Source organism: Martes martes (assembly GCF_963455335.1).
Source record: "Martes martes genome assembly, chromosome: 11".
Lineage (NCBI taxonomy): Eukaryota > Metazoa > Chordata > Mammalia > Carnivora > Mustelidae > Martes > Martes martes.
In genome coordinates, this window is record NC_137899.1 from 46,764,095 (window position 1) to 46,789,428 (window position 25,334).

The 25,334-nt window shown below is 37.4% G+C and overlaps 1 protein-coding gene across 1 annotated transcript in view; it reads right to left on the bottom strand.

Moving 5' to 3' along the window:
* THSD7A (thrombospondin type 1 domain containing 7A) overlaps positions 1-25,334 on the bottom strand; it is a 434,994-nt gene that overhangs the window by 235,791 nt on the left and 173,869 nt on the right. The window contains exon 2 of the mRNA XM_080817988.1: positions 16,657-17,488. Coding sequence (XP_080674114.1) covers positions 16,657-17,488 — 832 coding nt within the window. The remainder of the gene's footprint in view (positions 1-16,656; positions 17,489-25,334) is intronic.

Genomic DNA, 25,334 nt, shown 5'->3' on the forward strand with positions numbered 1-25,334 from the left:
AAATCTGTATGATATCCAAAATGTATTAGTATACCGTATCTTGGATGGAATCCAAAGGTATTCAAATATCATACTGCCAAAAATAATTTCTGAGAAATTCATAGTTATTATTCTTGACTTACAATATATGTGTTTTCCTGTGTCTACTCCTATTCACCTACCAAAAGGAGAACATGCGTATTCATAAACAAGTCAGTTAGTGGTCTGATTTATGGCTAGGAGCAGCTTTTTGAAAGCTTTTCTTTCTTAAACCAAAGAAGAAAATTAATGTAATCTCAGCTATCAGTAGTCACAACTGATTTTTCTTCTTCAAAAATCTGCTTGTTTTTTTCCACCGCACTACACTGTACATGATTATACCAACATTCCAAGTTCTTTTCGGTACAATGGCTTCTTGTATGAGGCACGGCACAGTTACTTGGCTCATTCACAATTCATTTGCTGTCCTGATAAATGCCACCACTAGTCGAAATTTCCCTGGTCACAACTTTTAAAATCTAGTATCACTGACCACATATTTATTCTAAATAGGGAAGAAAATACCTGTCAAAGACACTTTGGGGGAAACAGCAGGTAATCACCCTATAATAAGATGATACAAGATTAGGAAAATAAAGAAATAGCAAAGCACAAGTGTGAGTGGAGGGTTAAAATCATGCCTAATATGTAAGCAATAATTGTAAGAAGGCAATAAAACACACAAAATTACTAATACAATATATTAGTAGACGCTAAATGAGTGAACATATTCTTAATTAGGTTATACAAATATTGCATTAATAATTTATTCAATTCCTTATCCTACATGGACTTTTTCCCATTTGAAAGCATTTCCTCCTATTTAAATCCCTTCTTGTTATATTCCAGTCAGAGAGAGTCTCAGTACTACCCACAAAGAAGTGGTAGAATTCCAGCAAATAAATGAGAACAATGGGTGAGATCACAATTGCTGTTAGGGAGATGCAAGGTCACTGCCCCAAACAGTACCCAGGCTGCTCAAGGGAGTGCCAGCTCACGGAAATCTGCTCTCGCACAGGCCCAAGGAAGAAAGTTAAACTTAGAACAATCAAATGGAAGATATTAATAAGGCTCAGAGGAAAAGTGAGGAAATTGGGAAGGACTTTATTTAAACTTTATGGGAAGGAAGACTGAACAGTGGTATCTACAATTTGACTTACGATTGGTCCCTGGTCCCCAATATGTTCCTTTAATTTCAAGTTTTAAAACACTATGTAAGAGCTTCCTTTTGTTCAATTGCTGAATGGCAGGCCATCATTTAAACCAAAAATACTCCTGTGGGTAAGACAGAGAGCTACAGGAGAGGTGAAGAGAGCCCAGGCAAGATGAGACAGACCAATGTGCCTTAGGATGTAGCAGTGACTCTGGTGGTCAGAGTGATATGACATTCAAGAGAATGTGTTAGAAGTTTATAGGTAAACATTGACAATAGTAGACTTTAGTTTGCCATCTTTGGTGGCAGTTACTTGATAGTTGTGACTAAACAGTTTAGTGGCTTCAAGACATAAAAACAGGAGTAAGGGACAACGTAAATAAAGATGTTTATAAATGTACCAAAGGTTAAACTAAACAGAGGAATGCTCAGAAACTATTGGAGTGCATTTACGATATCAAGGAAGACAGATGTGATTTCTCCTTAAAAAGTAACACATTTTAGGGGCACCTGGGTGGCTCAGTGGGTTAAGCCTCTGCCTTCGGCTCAGGTCATGATCTCAGGGTCCTGGGATCGAGCCCCACATCGGGCTCTCTGCTCAGCAGGGAGCCCGCTTCTTCCTCTATCTCTGCCTGCCTCTCTGCTTACTTGTGATCTCTGTCAAATAAATAAATAAAACCTTAACAAAAATTACACATTTTATGATTTTATATAGAAAATATATTTTATTTAACTACCTAATAACTACTGTTTAGTGTTAACCAGGCACAGTAATAGTAAAATAACCATTTTCAACTTTGTCTCATGAATGGAACTAATACCTATATCCTATATTCTCTTAGGTGAATAGGATTTATCTGTCCTAGGACGTTCTTCAGCACGTTTCAGTTGCACTCTTCATAACCTGCCTAAGTGTCCGTTTTCCCAGTGGCCTCCGTTATTCACCAAAAGGCTCAATTTCTAAAATGGAAAGACTCACTTTTCATCCTTGAACAAACATTTACTGGGAACTGATGGTAGCCAGAAATTGTCTTAGTTGAGTGGGAGATAGAATGGCTAATATTGTGTTTGTCTTTGATGAAGTAGCTTATGTAGCAATCACCTACTGTTGTTAGATAGGTTATATATATATATATATATATATATATACACACACATATATATATACAATATTTCCTGACATAGTAGATATAATAACTTCCGAGAAAACTTTCCAAATACAACAAAATGTAGTTTTTAATGAAATGTGAGGCGTGCCCTAATATAAATAATCAGTTTTGTTGTTTTAAGTGCAGCACTGAAAAGAACTCTTCTATTCAAGGAATGAAATTAGGTTGAAGCAAAGAGCAGGAGGAAATATAAATAAATTTAGGTACTGCCGTAGGTAAACAGATCAGAATGGGAGGCGTGCATAAACCCAAGTGTGAATAGAAAAATGTCATGCAGTCAGTGTGGGAAGCTGAATAAAGTGCAGAAGACAAGCTTTCTCTGCTTTATAAAATTTTGATGAAAGCAGCATCTCGGATTGTAATGCTGGTTTAGTGAGACTGTATACAGAGTTATTGGCATCTGCTCTGACAGTCCCATTGCTCTACTATTGTGAAATGAATGTGAACACCTCTGGTAGGAGCATGAAAATATATGTGCTCCCTTTTTACTGATTCCAGGGAAGTGTATGCTTTGCTTCTCCCCACCACGATTATGCTCTGTAATCTAAATGGGGCACTTCCTGGGAACATGCAAAAAAAATTAAAAAATAAAAAATAAAAGGGAAGAAAAAGGAAGACTGACATGTCTGCTATGAATTAGCCTTATTATAAAAAGGTGGGGGGGTGGCGATTGAGATGATAATCAGATCAGATCCAAAGAAGTAGTCTCCCCTAAAACAAAAGGTTTCAAGAAGCTATTTCAAAAATGGATGTACCTCAAGTTCTGAAATATGTCCCTATCTGCTGAGACTGAGCCTAAGCTTCCTCCTAGAAACGTTTTCGTGTGAACCGCCTTCTGCCAAAGCATGCAAGACAGCACACGGGGCTTGTGTACACAACAGCCGGACCACGCTGCTCAAGTCTACTTTGCTGCCCTTTGCTTTGGGTCTTTTCTTGGGTAACCTGGGCAAGTTACTTAAAACCTCTGATGTTCAACTTTGCCATCTATAATACAGGAATAATAATACCTGCTTTATTTTATATACAGTGATCTTTTCAAAATATTTCCATATAAAAATTATGTTTTATTTAAGTGCAAAGTTAATTGTGTACCTGGCCAATGTTGGACATGTAGTAAATGCCTAGTTAATTAATCACTGTTTATTGGTTAATTATAATATGCATATAACATGGTAATCCTATTCATGAAACTCCACTGATCAATATAAAAAGTATATTTTATTTATATATAAAACTAGATATGTTTATAAATATGTTCATATTTTGTATTAGTATATCATATAAACTTATATATAAAATATATTTATATAAAATATATATTTATAAAAAGTGTATATTAGACTAAAAATCACTACTGCTAATAATGCAACTCTTCATGGTTTCCCTTAAGATTTTAGGCAAAGATAATGTGAAGCCATAATGATTAGCAAAATATTAGTATTGTTTCTTTATTTCTTTTTCTTATACTTAGTTTTAATTATTATGATTTTTAGTAGTATACAAACTTTTTTAACCATGCAGGAATTTATAAATAAATGTTACCTATATATAGGAGTGCACTGAAAGCACTGTTTCTAATAACTGTGGAAATGGCCAACCCATTGGACATAAAATCTAAACATTTAAGCTGGACCTCCAAGATTGGCCTGGCTTTTCTTAGCTATATCTAGCTTCTCATTCCTTACAGGAAAATCTCTCAATGTGTAAATGATCTGTGAACATCACACCATCACTCAATGAATCATTGCTGATGCAAACCTCAGGGCCTTTGCTCTTGCTGTTCCTATATTTCTCTTCCATTATCCTCCCCTCTCTTAGGCATACCTACTGATCCTTAAACTTAGCAGCATTTCCTCCATGAGGCCATTTCTGATCCTGTCAGCCTCCTTCCAGGAAGAACTTGCCTAGGTTATCACTTGTACAAACTCTCTCTATAGACATAAGATCGCACATGTAATATTTTATTGCTTTTTTGTGTCACTCTTTCCACAGCAAAGTATAGGTCCTTGAGATTAGGGTCTCTGCTTTTATATTATTTATTTCTTTTTTTAAATCTATATATTCCAGTACCCAGAAAGTCTTGATGTCTTGTACTTTGTTGAGCAGAAAAGTAAATAACTAAAGAAATGTAAATAACTAAAGAAATTAATTTGTTAATACATAATAGCAGTGAGAGACATAGAAGTCATTCTCTGACTCTTGACACTGTACTCTAGTATAGCTGTTATATCCATCAGGGTCAGCAGAAAACAGATTGCAAAGCCACAAGGGTTAAATGAGAAGAGTTTAATAAAAGGATTAGTAACAAAAGTATGGGTAGTGTTCAGAGAAATTACCAACAGTTGGTGGAGCACCCTGGGGCTAGCAAGTATGGGAAGATTATCACCCCAAAGTGGTAAGGGGACCAAGGAAAAAGATTTTACCCAAATGTGATATGGACCTAGAACTGCAGGGCAGAGCTGCTTGAGAGAGGCTATAGCCTTTTGTGAGAAGAACTCAGTGGCTGGCTGACCCAAAAAGACAGGAATATATACTCAACTCCTCTCTTTCCACTTTCTTATAGCCTGTTGCTGCCTCCTATGGGTAGGATCCAACCAGAAAGAAGAGAAGCAGGAAGCTTTATTAAGGTACCTCTCTGGTACTGCTCATCTAGACACAGCACATCTAGAAGGCACACAGCAGCATCTAGAAAGGCTCAGTGGCTCTCTAAGCACAAATGTATTATCAGTGCCCAGTCAGCTCTACATTTTGAGATGAGCAAAGCCATAAACCTCCGATAGCTATATACCATCTACAAAAGAAGGTGGGCACATGGACTCTATTTCTTCAGCCAGCCGTGGCCAGCAGGAAGCTGGGGCGAGCTTATGAAAAATGATGGTGAGCCTATGGCAGGCAAATCAACACTTTCAATGTTACAGAAAGTTTTTAAATCTAAAAGCCTGTTATTTATGCAGGAAAAGTAGTAATTTTATAAATGGATTCTGAATAACCTTAAAGTAATCAGTATTACTTTAAATAGTGGGCAATTTCCTCCCTTCTTTTTGGTAAGGTTAGAATTAAGATTTGCAAGTTCAATGATTCCCTGGGTCGTCCTGTGGGAACGGACCCCAGGAACTCCGCAGTACATGCGTGGAAAAAATACTGTGCCATTACTTTCAAGACCGAGAGCTGTCCTGTTCTATATTCGTTCTGATGTTTCCATTTGACCGGATTTCTAGAACATGTCAAAATTAACTAAATTTCTCCCAAGAAAGATACATGGGATTTCATATCCACAATTCTAGGTATGGTTTTGGTTCAGAGTTCTTAGGAATCACAAAATGTGTAAGGCTTTCAGAGATTTTTTGACTCCCTCCTTCCTTCGCTCATCACTGACTCGCTTTACACATATTTATTCATGAGAATAAAGTTTAAATTCCTTGTTCAACATCATGAAGCCATGGATATATAGGTTTTCCTATTTTATTACTTATTTCTCTTAATTATCTATTACTTAAGTTCTCTTGTTGAATCAGCCAGGTTTTTAGGGGTTGTATTGTTTTATTTATTTATTTTACTATTATAAAGTCAGTAGCTTTATGTTCACCTTAAAGGGAAAGATGAAGTGGTTGACAGCTAGTATTCTAAAGTAAACTAGGAGTTAGGGACAAAGAGAACGTGTTGAGAGGAAATATAATTTTATCTTAACAGATATAATTTTGAGTATGAAAGGGTATGCCAGAAAAGTATGAGTTTAGGGGAAAAAAATGCAGAGAGCCTCCCGAGCATTACTCACTACTATCTGAAGTACTAAGACTGAATTTATAGAAAGACTTAAGAAGAAAAAACATAAATGATAACAAAATGATAGAAAAACACTCCAATGTGCCAATTTTTCTTGGGATACTAGATTATTCTCCTCTTCATATCTTAGCCAGTTGCCTTTTAAGAGTTTATTTTTCTTTTAAGAACAGTTTTAGATTTACAAGAAAATTAAGAGGAAGGTATAGAGATTTTCCACACACTCTCTGTCCCACTTGCATAACTTCCCCATTTCCCATCACTCATTTGAAAGGTACATTTTTTACCGAGGTTGCAGCTACACTTAAACACCGTAATCAATCAAAATCTATGCTTTCCATTATAGTTAACTTTTGGGGTTGTATATTCTACCAGTTTGCACAAATATATAATGGTATATATCCATCATGATAATATCCTTCAGACTATTTTTACTCCCCTAAAAGCCATCCATGTACCCCCTATTCATTTCTCTCTTCTAACACCTGGTAACACTGTATAGATGTTGGGTAGATGTAAGTTTTCAGTTCCTTTGGGTAAGTGTGTAGGCGTGTAATTGCTGGATGATATGGAAGTATGTTTGGTTTTATAAGAAGCCTCCAAACTGTCTTCTGAAGTGGCTGTACCACTTTGCATTCTCACCAGCAGTATTCATTCTTGTTACTTCACAACCTCACCAGGATCTGGTATTGCCAGTGTTCTGGATTTTTGCTATTCTACCAGGTGTGTCGTGGTACTGCATTGTTTCAATATGTATTTCCCTGATGACCTATAATGTGGAGCATTTCTTAAAATGCTTACTTAGCAGCTGAATTTTGTCTTTGGTGAGGTTACAGTCCTTGATCCACTTTTTAATCAGGTTGTTTTCTTATTGTTCTGTTTTAAGAGTTATTTGTGTATTTTGGATAACAGTCTTTTATCAGATGAGTCTTCTGCAAATACATTCTCAGTCTGTGGCTTGTCATTCTCTTGACATTGTCTTTTGCAGAGCAGAAGCATTTAATTTTAATGAAGCACAATTTATCAATTATTTCTTTCAAAGATCATCTTTTGTGCTGTATCTAAAAAGGTATCATCATGCCCAAGGTCATCTACATTTTCTCTTATGTTACCTTCTATAAGTTTTATGGTAGTTTTGCCTTTTGCATTAGGTCTATGATGTATTTTGAGTTCATTTTTTGAAGGTTATTTCGGTCTGTGTCTAGACTTGGGTATGTGCGTGTATTCACTTATTTCAGCACTGTTTGTGGAAGAAACTCTCCTTGCAATATTATATTGTCTTTGTTCCTTTGTCAAAAGTCAGTTGACTGTATTTATGAGACCTAGTTATTTTTGGCCCTTATATATTTGTGCCTAAAATAAATGTCTGCTTTATTGAGTTATCTAGAAACTGCATAGGTAGATCTGGGTTTTTTCTGTTTGTTTTTTCGTTTTGGCTTAGCCAACAGAAATCTGTTTTAGATCCCAGTTCTGTCTTATTCCCTCAGGAATGTACCAAGTGGAATTTCCCATACTTCCTGGCAGTGTTTCCACTGGATTTATAGTTACAATTAATTGCCTTTGTTAAGCAACACAACAAAACAAGGCATATTCAAATGGAAGATACTTTCCAAAGTAGGCATGACTTTCACTAAATGTTTCTTGCATTATTTATAGCACATTTTATAGTTCTTCCTGAAACATGTTATGTCTTTGATATGCAGATTCAGGACTTCATTTCAGGAAGAGGTGATCTGGGACAGCTATACTTTCCAGAGGTGAGGGAGGCTCATAGCAAAGCATTAAATCTCAGGCTTACGCTCTTGGAGTTTAGAGACCTCTGCCTCCTCTACCCGCCTTCTTCTTCACCTCACCTTTGACAGCTTCTCTCAATCAGGAGACCTGGGAAGTTACATTCTGGCTGAATTACTCTCCAGCTACACTTCTCCTGTGATTCTGGGGTGAGGAACTGGCTCTTAAGGGACCTTCCTCCACAGTCCCAGTTGTACGTCTGAGCTCTCCTCCAACCCACCCCCCGACGGAGATAATCTAATGAAAAGATCCTTGAATGAGCCTTTCAGGATTGTATCCCAATTACTTTTTTTTTTTTTTTTAGATTTTATTTATTTATTTGACACACACACAGAGAGAGAGAGAGAGAGAGAGATATCACAAGTAGGCAGGCAGAGAGAGTGGCGGAATCAGGCTCCCTGCGGAGCAGAGAACCCGATGCGGGGCTCGATCTCAGGACCCTGAGACCATGACCTGAGCCGAAGGCAGAGGCTTAACCCACTGAGCCACCCAGGCGCCCTGTATCCCAATTACTTTAAAGGAATCTCTTTCATGCCTCAAGTCCTAGATTTCTTCCCCTTTCCTTTTTTTTTTTTTTTAAAACTATACATAGATGTGCTTCTTTTAATGGCATTTCTGATGAGGGCAAGACAGTGGAATAAAACTGCCTTTACTCTTTCATGTTTGTTTAGAAATTAGTTACTGCATTGGGCTGAATGTGTGTGTCCCCCCAAAATTCATATTTTGAAATCTGAACCCCTAATATGATAGTATGAGGAGGTAGAGCCTTTGAGGGGTAATCAGGTCACAAGGTAAGCCCTCATGAATGGATTAGTACCCTCATAAAGGGACCCCAGAGAGCTCTCTCCCACTCTGTGCCATGCGAGGGTACAAGGAAAAGCCAGAAGTCTGCAACACAGAATAGAGTTTTCAGCAGACAGCGAATCGGCTGGCACCTTGATCTTGGACTTCTAAGCCTTTGGGACAATGAGAAATAAATAACTGTTGTTTTTAAGTCACTATTCAATGGTACCTTGTTATAAAAGCCCTGATATACACACTTCACTGGCTAATAACTACACATTCCATATAGGGAAGCACCATGATTTAACTAGTCCTTTTATTGGTGGAATTCAGATTGTTTTGCTATATCAAATCATGCTATTGTGAGAGTTGTACATATTATCTAGAAGAAATTCATAGTATCACGAACAAAGGTAATGTCCTTTTAAATTTTTGATACATATTGCAAAATTATTTTTTAAATAGGTTGTATTAATTTTTGCCCCCCCCCAAGAATATGTCTGCTTTCAATTCTTTAATATTAAATACTATTACTTTTTTAAAAGATTTTATGTATTTATTTGACATAGAGAGAGAGAGAGATCACAAGTAGGCAGAAGTAGACAGAGAGAGAGGGGGAAGCAGGCTCCCTGCTGAGCAGAGAGCTTGATACAGGGCTCGATACCAGGACCCTGAGATCATGACCCGAGCCGAAGGCAGAGGCTTTAACCCACTGAGCCACCCAGGCACCCCAATATTAAATAATATTATTAGTAAAATACCAAGTCTCAGACTTCTATCCTTAGAAGGACCTGCTTGCAGGGTTGGCCCTTGGCAGCATCTGGGAACTTAACTGGTAAACAGTTCTCTACACTGCTAAAATATGTTCTCTAGGGGCGCCTGGGTGGCTCAGTGGGTTAAAGCCTTTCTCTTCCGCTCAGGTCATGATCCCAGGGTCCTGGGATCAAGCCCCACAGTGGGCTCTCTGCTCAGCAGGGAGCCTGCTTCCTCCTTTCTCTCTGCTTGCCTCTCTGCCTACTTGTGATCTCTGCCCAATAAATAAATCTTTTTTAAAAAGTTCTCTAAATGAGAAAACTGCTCTAAATGATAAAGCAGTTCATTATGCTTAATTTGTTTGTATAAACAATGTGGTTTACAGTGAATACTTGCTTTCCCTCTGGGAGTTTGGGATTTTTGCATATGCTAGGCATATGCAAAACCCTAGGCATAGGGTTCCTATGTGATCAACCCTCCCCCCTCCAATAAAAGTTTGGGACCCTGAGACTCTATAAACTACCCTACCAGATAATGCCTTGCACAATTTGCTGCAACTCTTCTTTGGAGGGATTAAGTCTAGGCTATGAATTTCTACCTGGGGAGCACCCTGGAAGCTCCAAATTTCACGGGGAAGCTCATACCTTTTCCTTGGACTTCTCTGTCTACACATGTTTCTTTATGCTCTTGCTTTATATCCTTTCACTGTGATGAATCTCAGACATAACTGTAACTATATGCTGAATCCTGTGAGTCCTTCTAGTGAATTATCAAAACTGGAGGCTGTCTTAGTGATCCCTGACACATTATTAAACATTTTTATTTACTCATCTGATAGGTGAAAATGGGATTAAACATTTTTGTATTTAATTATGATTGAGGATTAGCATATTTTCCGTGACCTGAAACTATCCTTTGCTGATTTTAATTTTTAGAGCAGTTATAGGTTCACAGCAAAACTGAGGGCAAAGTACAGAGTGTTCCTATAAAACCCCTACCTTAGTATATTCAGAGCCTCCCGATCATCAACGTCACTCACTAGAATGGGACCTACGTTAATACATCATCATTACTCAGAGACCTTAGTTGACACCACAGTTAACTCTTGGCATTTGAAATTCTATGGGTCTGAGCAAAAGTATAAGTGCATATATCTATCACAATAACATACAGAGTCGTTTCATTGCCCTAAAAAAAATCCTTTGTGTTTCCTCTGTTCATCTCTCCCACTACCTAAGCCCTGTCAACACTGCTATTCTTTTCACTGTCTCCAGGGTTTTGCCTATTCCAGAATGCCATACAGTTGGAATCATACAGGATGTAGCCTTTTCTTCCACTTAGCATTTACTTTCTTCCATATCTTTCCATGGCTTGATAGGTCACTGTCTTTTTAACACTGAATAATATTCCATTATCTGAATGTGCTACAGTTTATTGATTCATCTTCTGAAGGACCTCTTGGTGGCCTTCAAGTTTTGGCAATTAGGAATAAAGCTGTTATGTAAACGTCTCTGTGTAGATATTTGTGTGGAAAGAAGTTTTCAGTTCCTTTAGGTAAATATCACTGAGCACAATTGCTCATATGGTGAGCGGTGCGTTGAGTGTTGTAAGAAACTGGCAAGCTAGCTTACAAAACGGCTATAACCTTACTCTGCCTTCCCACCAGCAATGCACCAGCGTTCCTGCTGTTTCACTCTCTCCAGCATTCAGTGTTGCTGGTGTTTTAGATTTTGGTTAACTCTAAAAGGTGTGTAATAGTATCTCTCTGTTGCTTTAATGTGTATTTCCCTGATGACCTATGATATAAAGGTATCTTTTCATATGCTTATTTGCCATTTGTAGATCTTCTTTGGTGAGGTGTGAAGGTCTTTGGTGCAATTAAAAATCAGGCTTTTTTTTTAATCGTTGAGTTTTAAAAGTTTTCAGTGTATTTTGGATACCAATCCTTGTATATTTTAGATTCCAGTCCTTTATCGTTCTAATCAGGTTGTTTTCTGATTGTTGAGTTTTAAGAGTTTTTTGTTTATTTTGAATACCAGTCCTTTATCACAAATATTTTCTACCAGTCTGTGACTTACCTTTTCATTTTTCTGGATCCTCTGTTTATTTTCAATTAGGTTTTGACCTTTTTCTCAATGTTATGAGTGCTTATGTATTAAGAAAATTAGTTCTTTGCCAATTATATGCTCAAATATTTTTTTCTCAGTTTGCTAACTTGGGTTTTAACTTCACTCATATTTTTCCTGAGCAAAATTTACTTTTTTTTTTTTTTTTTTTTTTAAAGGTTTTCTTTATTTTTTTTTTTTATTTATTTGTCAGAGAGAGAGAGGAGCGAGAGTGAGCACAAGTAGACAGAGTGGCAGGCAGAGGCAGAGGGAGAAGCAGGCTCCCTGCCGAGCAAGGAGCCCGATGTGGGACTCGATCCCAGGACGCTGGGATCATGACCTGAGCCGAAGGCAGCTGCTTAACCAACTGAGCCACCCAGGCGTCCCCTGAGCAAAATTTACTTTTTAAAAATATAATTACTACATGATCTGTGCATTCTGTACCCTAAAGGGTCCTTATTTAAGGTTTTAAAAATTTTATCCTTTCTTTTAATATTATAGAAACAAAATTTAAGTATTGAATATACACCTGGGCTTTGCTTTGGTATAACAAGTGTCAAAGGCATACCATTTGAGATATATATATAGATATAGATATAGATATAGTTATATAGATATCTATATCTTCTCATTCATTTACATGGCAAAGCAACTGCCCCCTGAAAAAAGCAAATTAATTTCCCTCCAAACTGGAAATGTTCCTTCACCATAGGCAACATTTTATAGGATTTCGCAGATCTTATTTCTAGACCCCATTCCGCTTGTAAGAACATGAATTTGTTATTACTATTTTTATAGAATAAAATACATTTATCTTGGGACATTAGTGCTTTCTATTTTTATTTTTCAAAAATTTTGTGGCCTTTCTGATATGCTTATTTTTCCCTTATAAATTTTACAGTAATAATATTGGGACAACTGGTACAGGCATACATCATTTTTATGTTTCTAAGTCTGGTGTTCTGTGCAGAACTTCTATAGTTAGGTGTATCTATAGATTTCTTTGTGTCTTTTTTACTTTTTTAAAAAATATTTTAAAAATTTTATTTAAATTCAAGTTAGTTAACATATAGTGTTTTATTACTTTCGGGGTTAGAATTTAGTGATTCATCAGTTGCATACAGTTGCATACAACACCCAATGCTCATTACATCAAGTGCCTTCCTTAATGCCCATCACCCATTTACCCATCCCTCTCCCCACCTCCCCTCCAGCAACCCTCAGTTTGTTCCCTATGGTTAAGGGTCTCTTATGGTCTATGGTCTTTTTAACTTTCGTAAGTGTAATATTTTAATCTTCTGTTTCCACCACTAATGTTTAACTAATTGTTATGCATCTAGGAAATATCTTGATTGTTTTGATATTATTTTTGTGTCCATCCACTGCCCCCCATCGGTTATTTTATTGTTTTTATTTTCAATTGATTCTCTTGATCTTTCCAGTGCACAGTCATAATATTGGGAAAAAAATCTTAAGTTATCTACCTGCTTTCCAATTTTCATTTCTTTCTCTTTTCAATTACATTAACTAGCACTTAGACATTAGCATTAGCCAAGAGTGGAGTTAATGTGTTGTCCTAATTTTTGACAACAACACTAATGCTTTTAGAGCTTCACAGTTTCAGTATTGCACTGGTTTTCAGTCTGAGGTCTCTTTGTCTTTCCTTATAAAAATTATTCTACACTACCTCTTCCATGAGGACATGATTGCAACCTCTTCTAGAAGAATATGACCCATGCCATTTCAATCTGTGGGTTAAAATGTTAATTTTAGGAAAGTCCTCTGTGACATGTTTGTGGGTTTTTTTGTTGTTGTTGTTGTTGTTATTTGCCTTTTCTGTTCTAATTTTTCTGGTCCTATCTTCAAGAACATCAGTTTCACATAATGATCTCCCTTCCTTGTTTCCATATCCATCATTTTTTTTAAATTACAATTTACTTGGATATTCTCAAATTGTTCTCTGTATCACTGACTCCTCTTCACAAGATATTTTTCCACATTTTGTTGCTTCTAATATAAATTCACTTCTTTTTCTTGTTTCTCATTCCTCTCCATTTCTTTTAGGAGCTCAGGCAAATCACTCATTTGATTAATGAGTTAAGCTCATTCAATTTTCTTAGCTCTTCTTTCTGTTTTTGGTTCAGAAACGCCATATTTCCTTTACCATCTCTGGTTTCTTGGAGAACTGCTAGTCCTTACTTTCATATCAACTCTTGGCCTGGGGCAATACTCTACCTAAGTTTGGCTGAAACTTACGGCTTCACAGGGGAGTCCTCTGTGTCATGGCGTGTTACGTGTAGGGATTTAGAATTCTCGTCCGCTGGTCATCAAACTTTAATCCCTCAACCCATCAATCCATTTCTTGGCAGTAATGGCATAGTGAGTTTCTTGTTCAGTCTTGCCTATCATGCCATCTGTTTTCAAACTCAAAGATGCTTCAATAGCCCTTTCTTTTAACACAGACCATGCCATACAAAGAGACATCATTGCCTTGGCTCTCACGAAGTCCAGGCTACACAGAGAGTTTGAGCGTTTGCAGAAGTTGCAAAGATATAACACCCTCCTAAGTGTCTTCCTTCGGTTAGGTTTAATTTCACCACATTCTCTAAATCTCTGTCATTTGTGGTTTGAGACTCTATTTCCTATTGTTAAGAAAGAACAGACTTTTCATTTGTGTTTTTCATTATTATTGATTTCAGTCTGTTTGAAAGCAAAAAAGCAGGCCAGATCTATCATCTGAAACTTGGAAGTTCTCGCAGTAATTCTGCTACAGTTATATTTATTTGCCTGTGAATTGCTTCCCTAAGATTCTTGGGTTTATTTAGCTAAATTCATTCAGTCACTCTAACAGATGTTTTTAGCTCTATTAAATGATTTTTTTTACCCACTGACATGACAAAATTGCTTCTGAATCTGATATAAGGGGAAAGACTAAATTTGATCATCAAGTCTGTGATCTGTGGCTCTCTGCTGGTGTTAACCATTTACTCTTTATTTCACTAGCTTCACTGACATGGTACAATGTTTGAGCAACCCCTATGTCAAAATACCTGATTCTTACCTCTCTTCACTATGCCTTTAACTGTCTTAATCAAATGTATTTATCCATATATATTCTTATATATAATTCTTAAATGCAAGAAATATTAGCAACAAACTTAAATTTTAATCTATACCCTAATAAGTTATACTAGGTTTATTTCGAATAGAATATAAGCACGTGACAGAAGATCTACAAATCTTTAAATGTGTTTGCTTATTTCAAACAACCATAGAGCTCTATGGCTCTATGCAGTGGATGGTACTATCCTAATTACACTTTTAATTGAGTGGTCAACATTAAATTAAATGTCTATAGCATGTTAACTCAGTGACAGCAGGAGACAACTCAAGTTGCCTTGGAGGCTCATTTAATTACTTGGTGGGAGCCAAGTAACTAATATAATTGTAATACTTGAGGAAAAGAGATGAGGAAATCACCAGGATGAGGATAGTCAGAAAAGAGTAAAACAGGGGTTGAAATGAAAACACACATGATACATAATCATGGCGAACACACACACATACATGAACGCTTAAGGAGTTGTAGGGAACCTGGAGGGTGAAGGCAGGAGATCAAGTAACCAATGATGAGACCAAGAAAGAAGTTGGACTGATGTTACTAAATGAAGAAAAAGCAGATTATTGTGTGGCTGAGAGAAAATACAACTGTGTAAGTACAAAGAGAGGAGGGACTAGCACATAACCTAAAAATGGTGACCGGAGCAACACTATGCTGAGAGAAATTATTGTCTAGACAAATCAATTGTTTATTTGTTTACTTATTTCTTTAAACTATATTCTTCACTAAAAAGATTTTCAACCAGCTTTCAAAATCCACAGATGGCAAAATCACTAGGCAAGAATGAGTGAAGGAAAGTCATGGTGCAAAAAAGGGGAAGCAGTGGGGCATGTTAGTAAGCAACCTACTTGCCACACAGTCTAGTCATGCTCCCAGGAGCCAAACCAAACAGGCACATGTGATCTGTTACAACATTTCCAGGGCCATAAGGAATGCAATCCAGCTGCTCACCAGCAGCACACGGGTTGGGCCTTCAGTGAAATTTATCTTACGTGTTTTTAATCAAGAGAACAGACTGTGTGATGGAGTAGATGACACTTTCAATGTCATTTCTACAATAAAGATGATATAAAATTCTGAGTGATGTTACCATAATTTCACTCGGTTCAGTCCAAATCATAACTGCATAAATAGTTCAGAAAAACCAATTATGCAAATGATCCAGATAAGACACTCCCAGATGGTCTGGCTTATCCAAGAGCAAAATTTAGAATATCTAGAGAACATCATATCCTTTAGATAATCCTCAATGAATAATCCTCACTGAATATTTTCACAACAAGTAAATCACACATGAGAAAGTCTTTCATAATATAGTCATTATTTACCCAGCGATCACTTGACAAATAATTTCTGTGTAGAACATGCAGCCAATTAATTACATGTTTTCTAAACCAGGCTACTCACGATTAAATAATGTCTACTTACCTTAGTTTCTTTTGGTTCCCCCTTTTTTTTTCCTCTAGGGAGATTTATTTCATTTTATAAAAGCGTGAAAGAGAATTATTCTAAGGTATAGCTCCCTGGGTGGTTGTTTAGATTTTGTTTATAGGGTAATGCTGAAAATGCTATAAACTTGGAGAGATGTGCTTTATTCTCACTAAAATAAGTATCTGAATTCAAAATCCCCCAACTCTAGCTTCTAAGTAGGTTTTCTTTTTCCCCCATTGTAGGTGGAAACAGCACGACTGACCTAAAGAAGTAGTACCATCTCACGGAGAAGAGCTCATGCTATAGATCTTTGACAGGAACATTTAAATGAACTCTAGGAGTACAATGTCTAACCAGGAGCAGAACAGAAACGAGGTCAGGAAACCCATGAAAGCTTAAGTGTCTTAAAGTAGATCACGTTACACTTGGGGGTAGCTCATTCTAGACTGTGCACATATGAGTCTCCAGACTTAGGACAGCAGAGTCTTAAGTACTCTGTAGCCCATGCCTCGACAGAGAGACACCGCCAGTTAAATGGTTATAAAACGTTACCTCAAATCAGCAGCTTTTCCCGTCTTGTTAGTGCACATAACCTCTCTGGTCTGATATCCAATCTGGATGTCCCAATATTTGTTCTCTTGCCGGTTCTGTCTATTTCTGTTTCTCTTTTTCTTAATAAGTTCACGGGCTTCTGGATCCTTCACTCCTTTGCCTCGGTCCTTTTCCCGTTCTTTATTCTTTCCACGTCTCCTTGCTTGTCTCACTTGTCTTGAGTGGGGCATCGAGCATGAGCTCCAGGGACCCACGTGCAAGCTGTACATGTTCTCTTCCTCTTCACAGGGACTGGACTGGCACACCTGGAACTCTGTCAAGTTGGGGCAGCCAGAACCTCCAAACTGGGGGGGTGCTACCACGTGACGCGTCCGGTGCTGGAGCCCACTGCCGCACGTCTTGGAGCACTCAGACCAGGCAGAAAACTCCGACACAATGCAGTCTTGCTGGCAGGGGATGAGACAGGCCTGTTCCAGGAGAGGTTTGGGCTCGAAGTATTCACAAATGATATCCTCTGCAGGAATGTCCTTCTCTTTCTGAATGCACGTTATCTCTCTCACCTGAATGCCTTCCTCCCCCTTAATGCACTCAAGGGGTTTCTCCAGGCTTTTGGAAATCACGGGCTGACACTGATTCCAGGGTCCCAGGCTCCAGTCATACAACTCTTTGTGCCAGTCACACACTTTGAAACAGATCTGCTGGTTACTGGGTCTCTCAGCCTGCTTACAGTTTGTATGTAACGTCGTCCAGCCTTCCACGTGAGCACACCACACGGCCCGGGTCTGAATGCCTCCTGGCCCACATTCATCTCCCATGCACCGGCCCCACGGACCTGAAAATGAGACAAGAGTTAACAGCGCCACTGGGAGAAAACCATAAGTTACTTCACTTTCCAGAAAGGCATTTCAAGATCTAGTACATTAACTTCCCTGAAGTGTTATAAAGTAGGTCTCTGCACACAAGTGTCAGAAAGTAATGATCTGCACTCAGTATTTTTGCAAAAGGAGAAGTGTGTCAGAGAGTCTATATAAGGTAACCACTGGGACAAGTTCATTTTGGGTCTTTTCTTCATTAATTTTAAATAGAGAACCCTTGCTCATAAAGAACATCAGAAATCAGCAGCAGTGAAAACACAGGACCCCCGCCTTGTAAGCACCGGATCCATGTCAGCAACAGGCTAACCGAGCGGCCCCCTGGGCATGGGGATGGTGCACATACGAGTCTCCAGACTTAGGACAGCAGAGTCTTAAGGACTCTGTAGTCCATGGTTACTGTGCTTAAACAAAACCATAATCTTCATTTCCCACTCTAGGCACAGAATGTAAAGGTATATTTACATTGGACCATTAAGTTAGCAGCAAGCTAAATGCCAGTAGGTCGAAATTTCAAAATACAAGTGTCTTGAAATAACTCAGAGTCTAAATCCCAGATGCAATTCAGGAGAACTCCTTAATATTTTATTGTTTTTCCAGTATTTGATACTAATTATGAGAGCAGACTAATGAATCAGATTAGGACTATTAAGAAACCAGGCTTTTTAAAAGTTTTTATCTAAATTCCAGTTAGTTAACATAGAATGTAATATTTGTTTCAGGAATGCAATTTAGTGATTCAATACTTACATATAACACTTGGTGATCATCACAAGTACACTCCTTAATCCTTATCACCTATTTAACCCATCCCCCCACCCACCCCCTCTGTGGTAAGCATGGGTTTGTTCTCTAGAGTTAAGAATCTGTTTCTTGGTTTGCCTCTCTCTCTTTCCTTTTCCCTATGCTCATTTGTTTTGTTTCTTAATCCCATACATGAGTGAAATCATATGGTATTTGTCCTTCTCTGACTTATTTCACTTAGCATAATATTCTCTAGCTCCATCCATGTTGCTGTCAATGGCAAGATTTCATTCTTTTTTATGGCTAAATAGTAGTACATTGTAGATATACACCACATCTTCACCCACTCATCAGACAATGGCCATTTGGACTCTCGGTGTAAATGGGCTACTGTAGATAACGCTGCTATAAACATTGGGGTTCATGTATCCCTTCAAATTGGTATTTTTGTATTCGTTGGGCAAATACCTAGTAGTTCAATTGCTGCTTTGCAGTGTAGTTCTATTTTTAACTTCTTGAGGAACCTCCACACTGTTTTCCAGAGTGGCTACACCAGTTTGCATTCCCACCAATAGTGCAAGAGAGCTCCCCTTACTCCACATCTTTGAAGTAAGGTTAGAGGGAATATACCTCAACAAAATAAAGGCCATATAGGAAATAACATAGCTAGTGTCATCCTCAATGGGGAAAAACTGAGAGGCTTTTCTCTACAGTCAGGAACAAGACAGTGATGTCCACTCTCACCACTGCTACTTCACATAGCTCTGGAAGTAGTAGCCACAGTAGTCAAACAACAAAAAGGAATGAAAGTCATCCAAATCAGCAAGGAAGACGTCAAACATTCCCTATCTGCAGATGACAAAATACCCCATAGAGAAAAACCAAAAGACTCCACCAAAAAACCACTAGAACTGATACATGACCTCAGTAAAGTTGCAGGATATGAATCAACATATAGAAATTTCTATACATCGGGGCGCCTGGGTGGCTCAGTGGATTAAGCCGCTGCCTTCGGCTCAGGTCATGATCTCAGGGTCCTGGGATCGAACCCCGCATCTGCCTCAGCATCGCTGCTGAGCAGAGAGCCTGCTTCCCCATCTCTCTCTGCCTGCCTCTCTGCCTACTTGTGATCTCTCTCTCTCTGTCAAATAAATAAATAAAATCTTAAAAAAAAAAGAAATTTCTATCCATCAATAATGAAGCAGCAGAAAAGGAAATTAAGGAATCAATCCATTTACAATCGTACCAAAAAACACAAGATACCTAGGCATCAACCTAACCAAATAGGTGAAAGACCTGTATTCTGAAAAGTGTAAAACACTGATGAAAGAAATTGAAGATGACACAAAGAAATGGAAAGGCATTCCATGCACATGGCTTTGAAGAACAAATATTGTTAAAATGTCTTTAACTACCCAAAACAATCTGCATATTTCATATAATCCCTATCAAAATACTGCCACCATTCTTCACAGAGCTAGAGCAAATAATCCTAAAATTTGTATGGAACCACAAAAGACCCTAAATAGACAAAGCAAAGCAAAGTTGAAAAAGTTTGAAAAAGCAAAGCAAAGTTGGAGGCATCACAATTCCAGACTTCAAGTTATATTCCACAGCTGTAGTGATAAAAACAACATGGTACAGGCACAAAAACAGACACATAGATCATCAGAACAGAACAGAAAGCTCAGAAACGAACGCACAATTATATGGTCAATTAATCTTCAACAAAGCAGGGAAGAATATCCAATGGGGGGTGGGTGGGTGGAGAACCAGTCTTTGACAAACAATGTTGGGAAAACCAGACAAAAGAATGAAACTGTACCATTTTCTTACACCACACACAAAAATAAACTCAAAAATGATTAAGACCTAAATGTAAGACTTGAAACCATAAAGTCCTAGAGGAGAACACAGAAAGTAACCTCTTTGACAATGGCCATAGCAACTTATTACTAGAGAGGTCTCCTGAGGCAAAGGAAAGGAAAGCAAAGATAAACTACTGGGAGTTCATCAAGATAAAAAGCTTCTGCACAGCGAAGGAAATAATCACCAAAAGTAAAAGGTAACCTACGAAATGGGAGAAGAGTTATGCAAATGACATATCTTATAAAGGGTTAGTATCCAAAATATATAAAGGACTTAAAAAACTCAACACCCAAAAAATGAATAATCCAGTCAAAAAATGGGCCAAAGAAATGAACAGACATTTCTCCAAAGAAGACATCCAAATGGCCAACAGACACATGAAAAGATGTTCAACATCATTCAGCATCAGGGAAATGTAAATCAAAACTACAATGAGATATCATCTCACACCTGTCAGAATGACTAATATCAATAATATATGAAGCTAGGGTTCATATATCAAACTAAAAACAAAAAATTACAGCAGTTATAAATTTGGCACTTAAAATATTTTATTGGACTTTTAACACAAATTTAGGTACTACTGTTAATGGGTATATTTTAACTCATTGATGAAAACTAATATTTTATTACAGAAATCTTAGATACCAGTATCAAATTATTTCAAGTCTGCCTGTTATTGCTGAGTAAGGAAAAGACACATACCAAAACCAATCCCCCACAACTATGAGGAACTTAACACTACATAACTATTAAGTTTGAAAATTACCCTAGAAAAGAAGTGATAAAGATATTAAGCTCCTATAAACCAACCTTTAGCCAAAACTTCATTTTTTTATTAAAAAATAAAAGTGATGATGGTTACTTGAAAACTCATGGTTTACTGACACCAAATTAGGGAGAGGTCCCATTTTATACATTCTCAGAATATCCTTTTGTTTCTCACATTATGTTTATCACAATTTCAACTAACTGATTAAATAACTGTTTGCCTATCATATTAGACTGACTTTCTGGCCCCTGATGTACAAAACTTTGCCTGTCTTCTGCAACCTGTTTGATTCTGTCTTAATTTTCATGGCTGGCTTTTGAATGAATTTCACCAACTATTCTTTTTTTTAAAGATTTTATTTATTTATTTGACAGACAGATCACAAGCAGGCAGAGAGGCAGGCAGAGAGAGCGGAGGGGGGTGGGGGAGCAGGCTCCCCGCTGAGCAGAGAGCCCAATGCAGGGCTCCATCCCAGGACCCTGAGATCATGACCTAATCCGAAGGCAGAGGCTTAACCCTCTGAGCCACCCAGGCACCCCTCAGCAACTATTCTGCTCAGAAAAGAGAAAATTCAATTTGTAGATCTTAATATTCAAAACATTACATAATTGATGTCAATGCCAGTAGAAAAAGAAACTGGTTCAAGAAAACTTCTATACTATTTCATATACAATAACAATGAGCATGCATTTCTGAAGTTTAGATAACTAGTAAAAACATACATTCTAAGTACAAATGCAGTTCCATTCCATTCCAAAAATATTATCATAGATTCCCTATTAACCAGCTATTCATAGATAACACAGTTGGGTTTATTTTATTTCAAGTATATTTACAATGAGAACCAGAAGATAAGACATCCCAAGAAAATTCCATGGAGATCGACAAAAATACTCACTAGGTAAGGCAAAATAAAATGCATGAAGGCACCAGTGAAAGTAGAGGTGGCAATATAATCACAATTGAACCTAAAAAAATCTCACTTTGCAGACTTTAACTGCTGTCTTATCTTTTCGCTACACCTTGGGTATTGCACGTGTGTCCAATTAACAGACCTCTTAAAAAAAAAAAAGCAGATCTTTACCATTGTACACCTGATGAAGGGCTGTCTACTTCCATCCTCTGAGCATTCTTAAAATAATCACCCATTGAACACAAAGGGGATACATCTAAAACTGCTCTTGACAGCTAAGAATTGTTAGCCCAATTAGCTACCACGTTTCAAAGAAAACAAATGTTTCAAAGTGCAATTTGAAAGCACAATGTGCAAACTCTACCAAGCAAACTATGAAGTCCTCTCCCAAGCACAATATGAAAATGTGATATTTAACTCCTATGTCTTGGCATGAATGTTAAATTTTAGCTCCACATCTCAAATTACTAGGAGTGGGAAGGGGTGGTGTTGGAAAGGTGGTGTGTGTGTGTTTCTCTGTGTGTGTGTGTGTAAGGATGTTTGCTTTTTAACAAGAAAAGAATTTCTCTTCGTTTATTGTTCTTGCTCATGATTATATAAAGGGAACTTGGACTCTAATTGCACAAAACAAAGGATGGGTAGCTTTCTACTTAAGGTCTTGGATAATATCTCTTTATGAATGGAAATGCATTCCTGCATACAGATTTGTAGGATTTGTGTTCAGTATCATGCAAAACACTTCTAGGATGTGGGTCAATAAATATATGTAGAACACTTAGCTTGAGAGATTTTATGTAAATTGAGAAATACTAGATATTGTATTCCACTAAAAAGAAGTTAAAGCAACTGTTTGCATGCCCAAAATATTTACGTAATTGATAGACTCAATACAAATATTTTCACTTGAAACTGATGCAGAATTATGTTCTGTAAAAACAAATTTAAATGAATGCTACTTGGCTTAGTTTTTCATAGGATAGTGCTTTAAATAAAATTGTTAACTAACTTTCCAAAAATGTTGATAAAACAATGACTTTATTTTTATTCCTGCTAAGTAGGTTTTATTTTTAAAAATTTTATTTATTTATTTGACAGAGAGAGTGAGTGCAAGAGAGAGAGCACAAGCAGGGGGAGCCGCAGGCAGAGGGAGAAGCAGGATCCCTGCTGAGTAGGGAGCACAAGGCATGACTCCATCTTGGAACCCCGGGATCACGACCTGATCCAAAGACAGATACTTAACCAACTGAGACACCCAAGTGCCTTAGGATTTTATTTTACTTCACATTTTAAAAAACATTTACTTCTTTTAGGGGTGCATGGGCGGTTCAGTAGGTTAAGTATCTATCTTTGGCTCAGATCATGATCCCGGAGTCCCAGGATGGAATCCCTCATCAGGCACCCCGCTCAGCGGACAGTTTGCTTTTCCCTCTGACCCTCCCCCCTCTTGTGCTCTCTCTTTCTCTCCCACTCTTTGTCAAAAAAACAAAATCTTTTTTAAAAAAGATTTATTTGAGAGAGAGAGAGAGAAAGAGAGTGTCCCCCACAAGCAGGGGGAGGGGTAGAGGAGAGAAGCAGACTCCTCATTGAGGATGGAGTGGAAACGGGGCTCAACCTCAGTACCCTCAGATCGTGGCAGGAGCCAAAATCAAGAATCTGATGCTTAACCACTGAGCCATCCAGGTTTCCCGAAACAGGATTTTATGGCATGTTTATTCTCTTCATGTCATTCAAAACCCTCCATTTTCATCTACAAAAGATGGCCTTTTAAAGTTAAAACCAGTGATTAGCCCACCATATTCAATACTACTTCTAAAACTACTATATATCAAGGGCATGAGAGCAATAAAAGGTTGAGTCTATAAAAGGACACATTATTGACAGGTGGCCGAGCAACTATTCCAAAGAGCCTTATAAAAGATAAACATTATAAAAGGAGCATGAGAAAATTATGCAAATGACTTTCTGCCCTTGTTTGCTATAGAACTCTCAAATGAGGCAGTTTCTTGTTTGACTAAATATGTTTGCATCCTTCAAATGAGATAGTGTATTTTCCCTTCCGGATTTGGTGACGGAACAGCATGCCCTAGTTTACCAAGATCAAGAAATGCACACCCAGCTTAGTAACATACTGGATTCAAGGTCATGGATGTTCACAATTCACAGAATTTTTAAAAATTCTATTTGTTTTTACTCAAGCAGATCGGTATAGAAAAACTTAGAAATTACTGCTAATAGTAAAGATAATTTCTCATAAATTCCATGAAGTAGAGGCAACCAGTCATATATTTCTACTATCTTACTAGGCAATTAAAGATCTATTTAAATAAACTGGGCTCTTGCCATAAGTTATTTTATATTCTGTGCTTTTACTTCACTATACGTTATACAAATAATTCCATTTCAATAGATGTGAGGGAGGCCTCAGATACACACACACACACACACACACACAAACGGAACTTACTAATTAATCTTGCTTGTTCCTCATATTTACACATCTACGCTATGGTTGCACGGTATGTTTTATCAGTTTACTGTGATTTATCTAACATATGTATTTGTGGAAATTAAGGTCTTTTTTCCAATTGTCTCAAACACTGTAAAGAATGCTACGGTGAACATCTATTGTTGTAATCAGGTACCAGGCAGGTAATTCAGTCAAAGTTTTGCAAATTTGCAAGTTTTTGATACATCTATTATTGCAGAAGTGTCTACCAAATATATCCATTTACCTTCTCACCAGCAATTAGTGAGTGTATTTTTTTCCCCTGATACAGGGAAGTCTACAGACTACAGTTTTGCCACGTTTGGACTTCAACTGGGGGAATCTTATGTACTTCTTTCCTCAGAAGTTCCATCCTTTGACTCTTTAAACTCCAAAGATAGTGTCCTTTAAATCCAACCCTCCGAGTCCTGTGTTTCCAGAAAGACCTCACAGCTTTTGGACAATTGATATCCTTCCCGTTTTCCAGCATAGAAACACAATTCTGTTTATTTTGTACTCATTTGGTCATTTCAAAGACTTTTTACTGTGGATAGAAGTAAACACATGGACTTAAATGTCTTGAAATAGTTTCAGAGATTGGTACACCAAATTCCTGGCATACTGTGCCGTTCAATATCATACTATTTGATTTAATTATAAATATGCATTCTGCCTAGGAGACCCCTTTGTATAGATTATGAGCACAGAAACAGTTTAATTTTTTTTAAGAATTTGCTGACCTAAAAGAGGTGAAAATTTCCTTTTTAAAGGAAAACAAAAAGAGAGCTCATAGCTTCTTTGACTTGAGTTTTAATCTAATTTCATTTTAATTTTAATTTAAAATATAACTCTCAAATGACAAATCAGTTTGGTGGATAAGAAGAGATCAGTGTGAAGTCAAGCTGAGCTTTCATCTTCAATAAGTAATTAAATTTTAATAAGAAATTATATAAGAATATAAAATTAAATGTACAAAATTAGAACAAGCTCTTTAAATCTGATGAGACAATGAATGAGGAATCA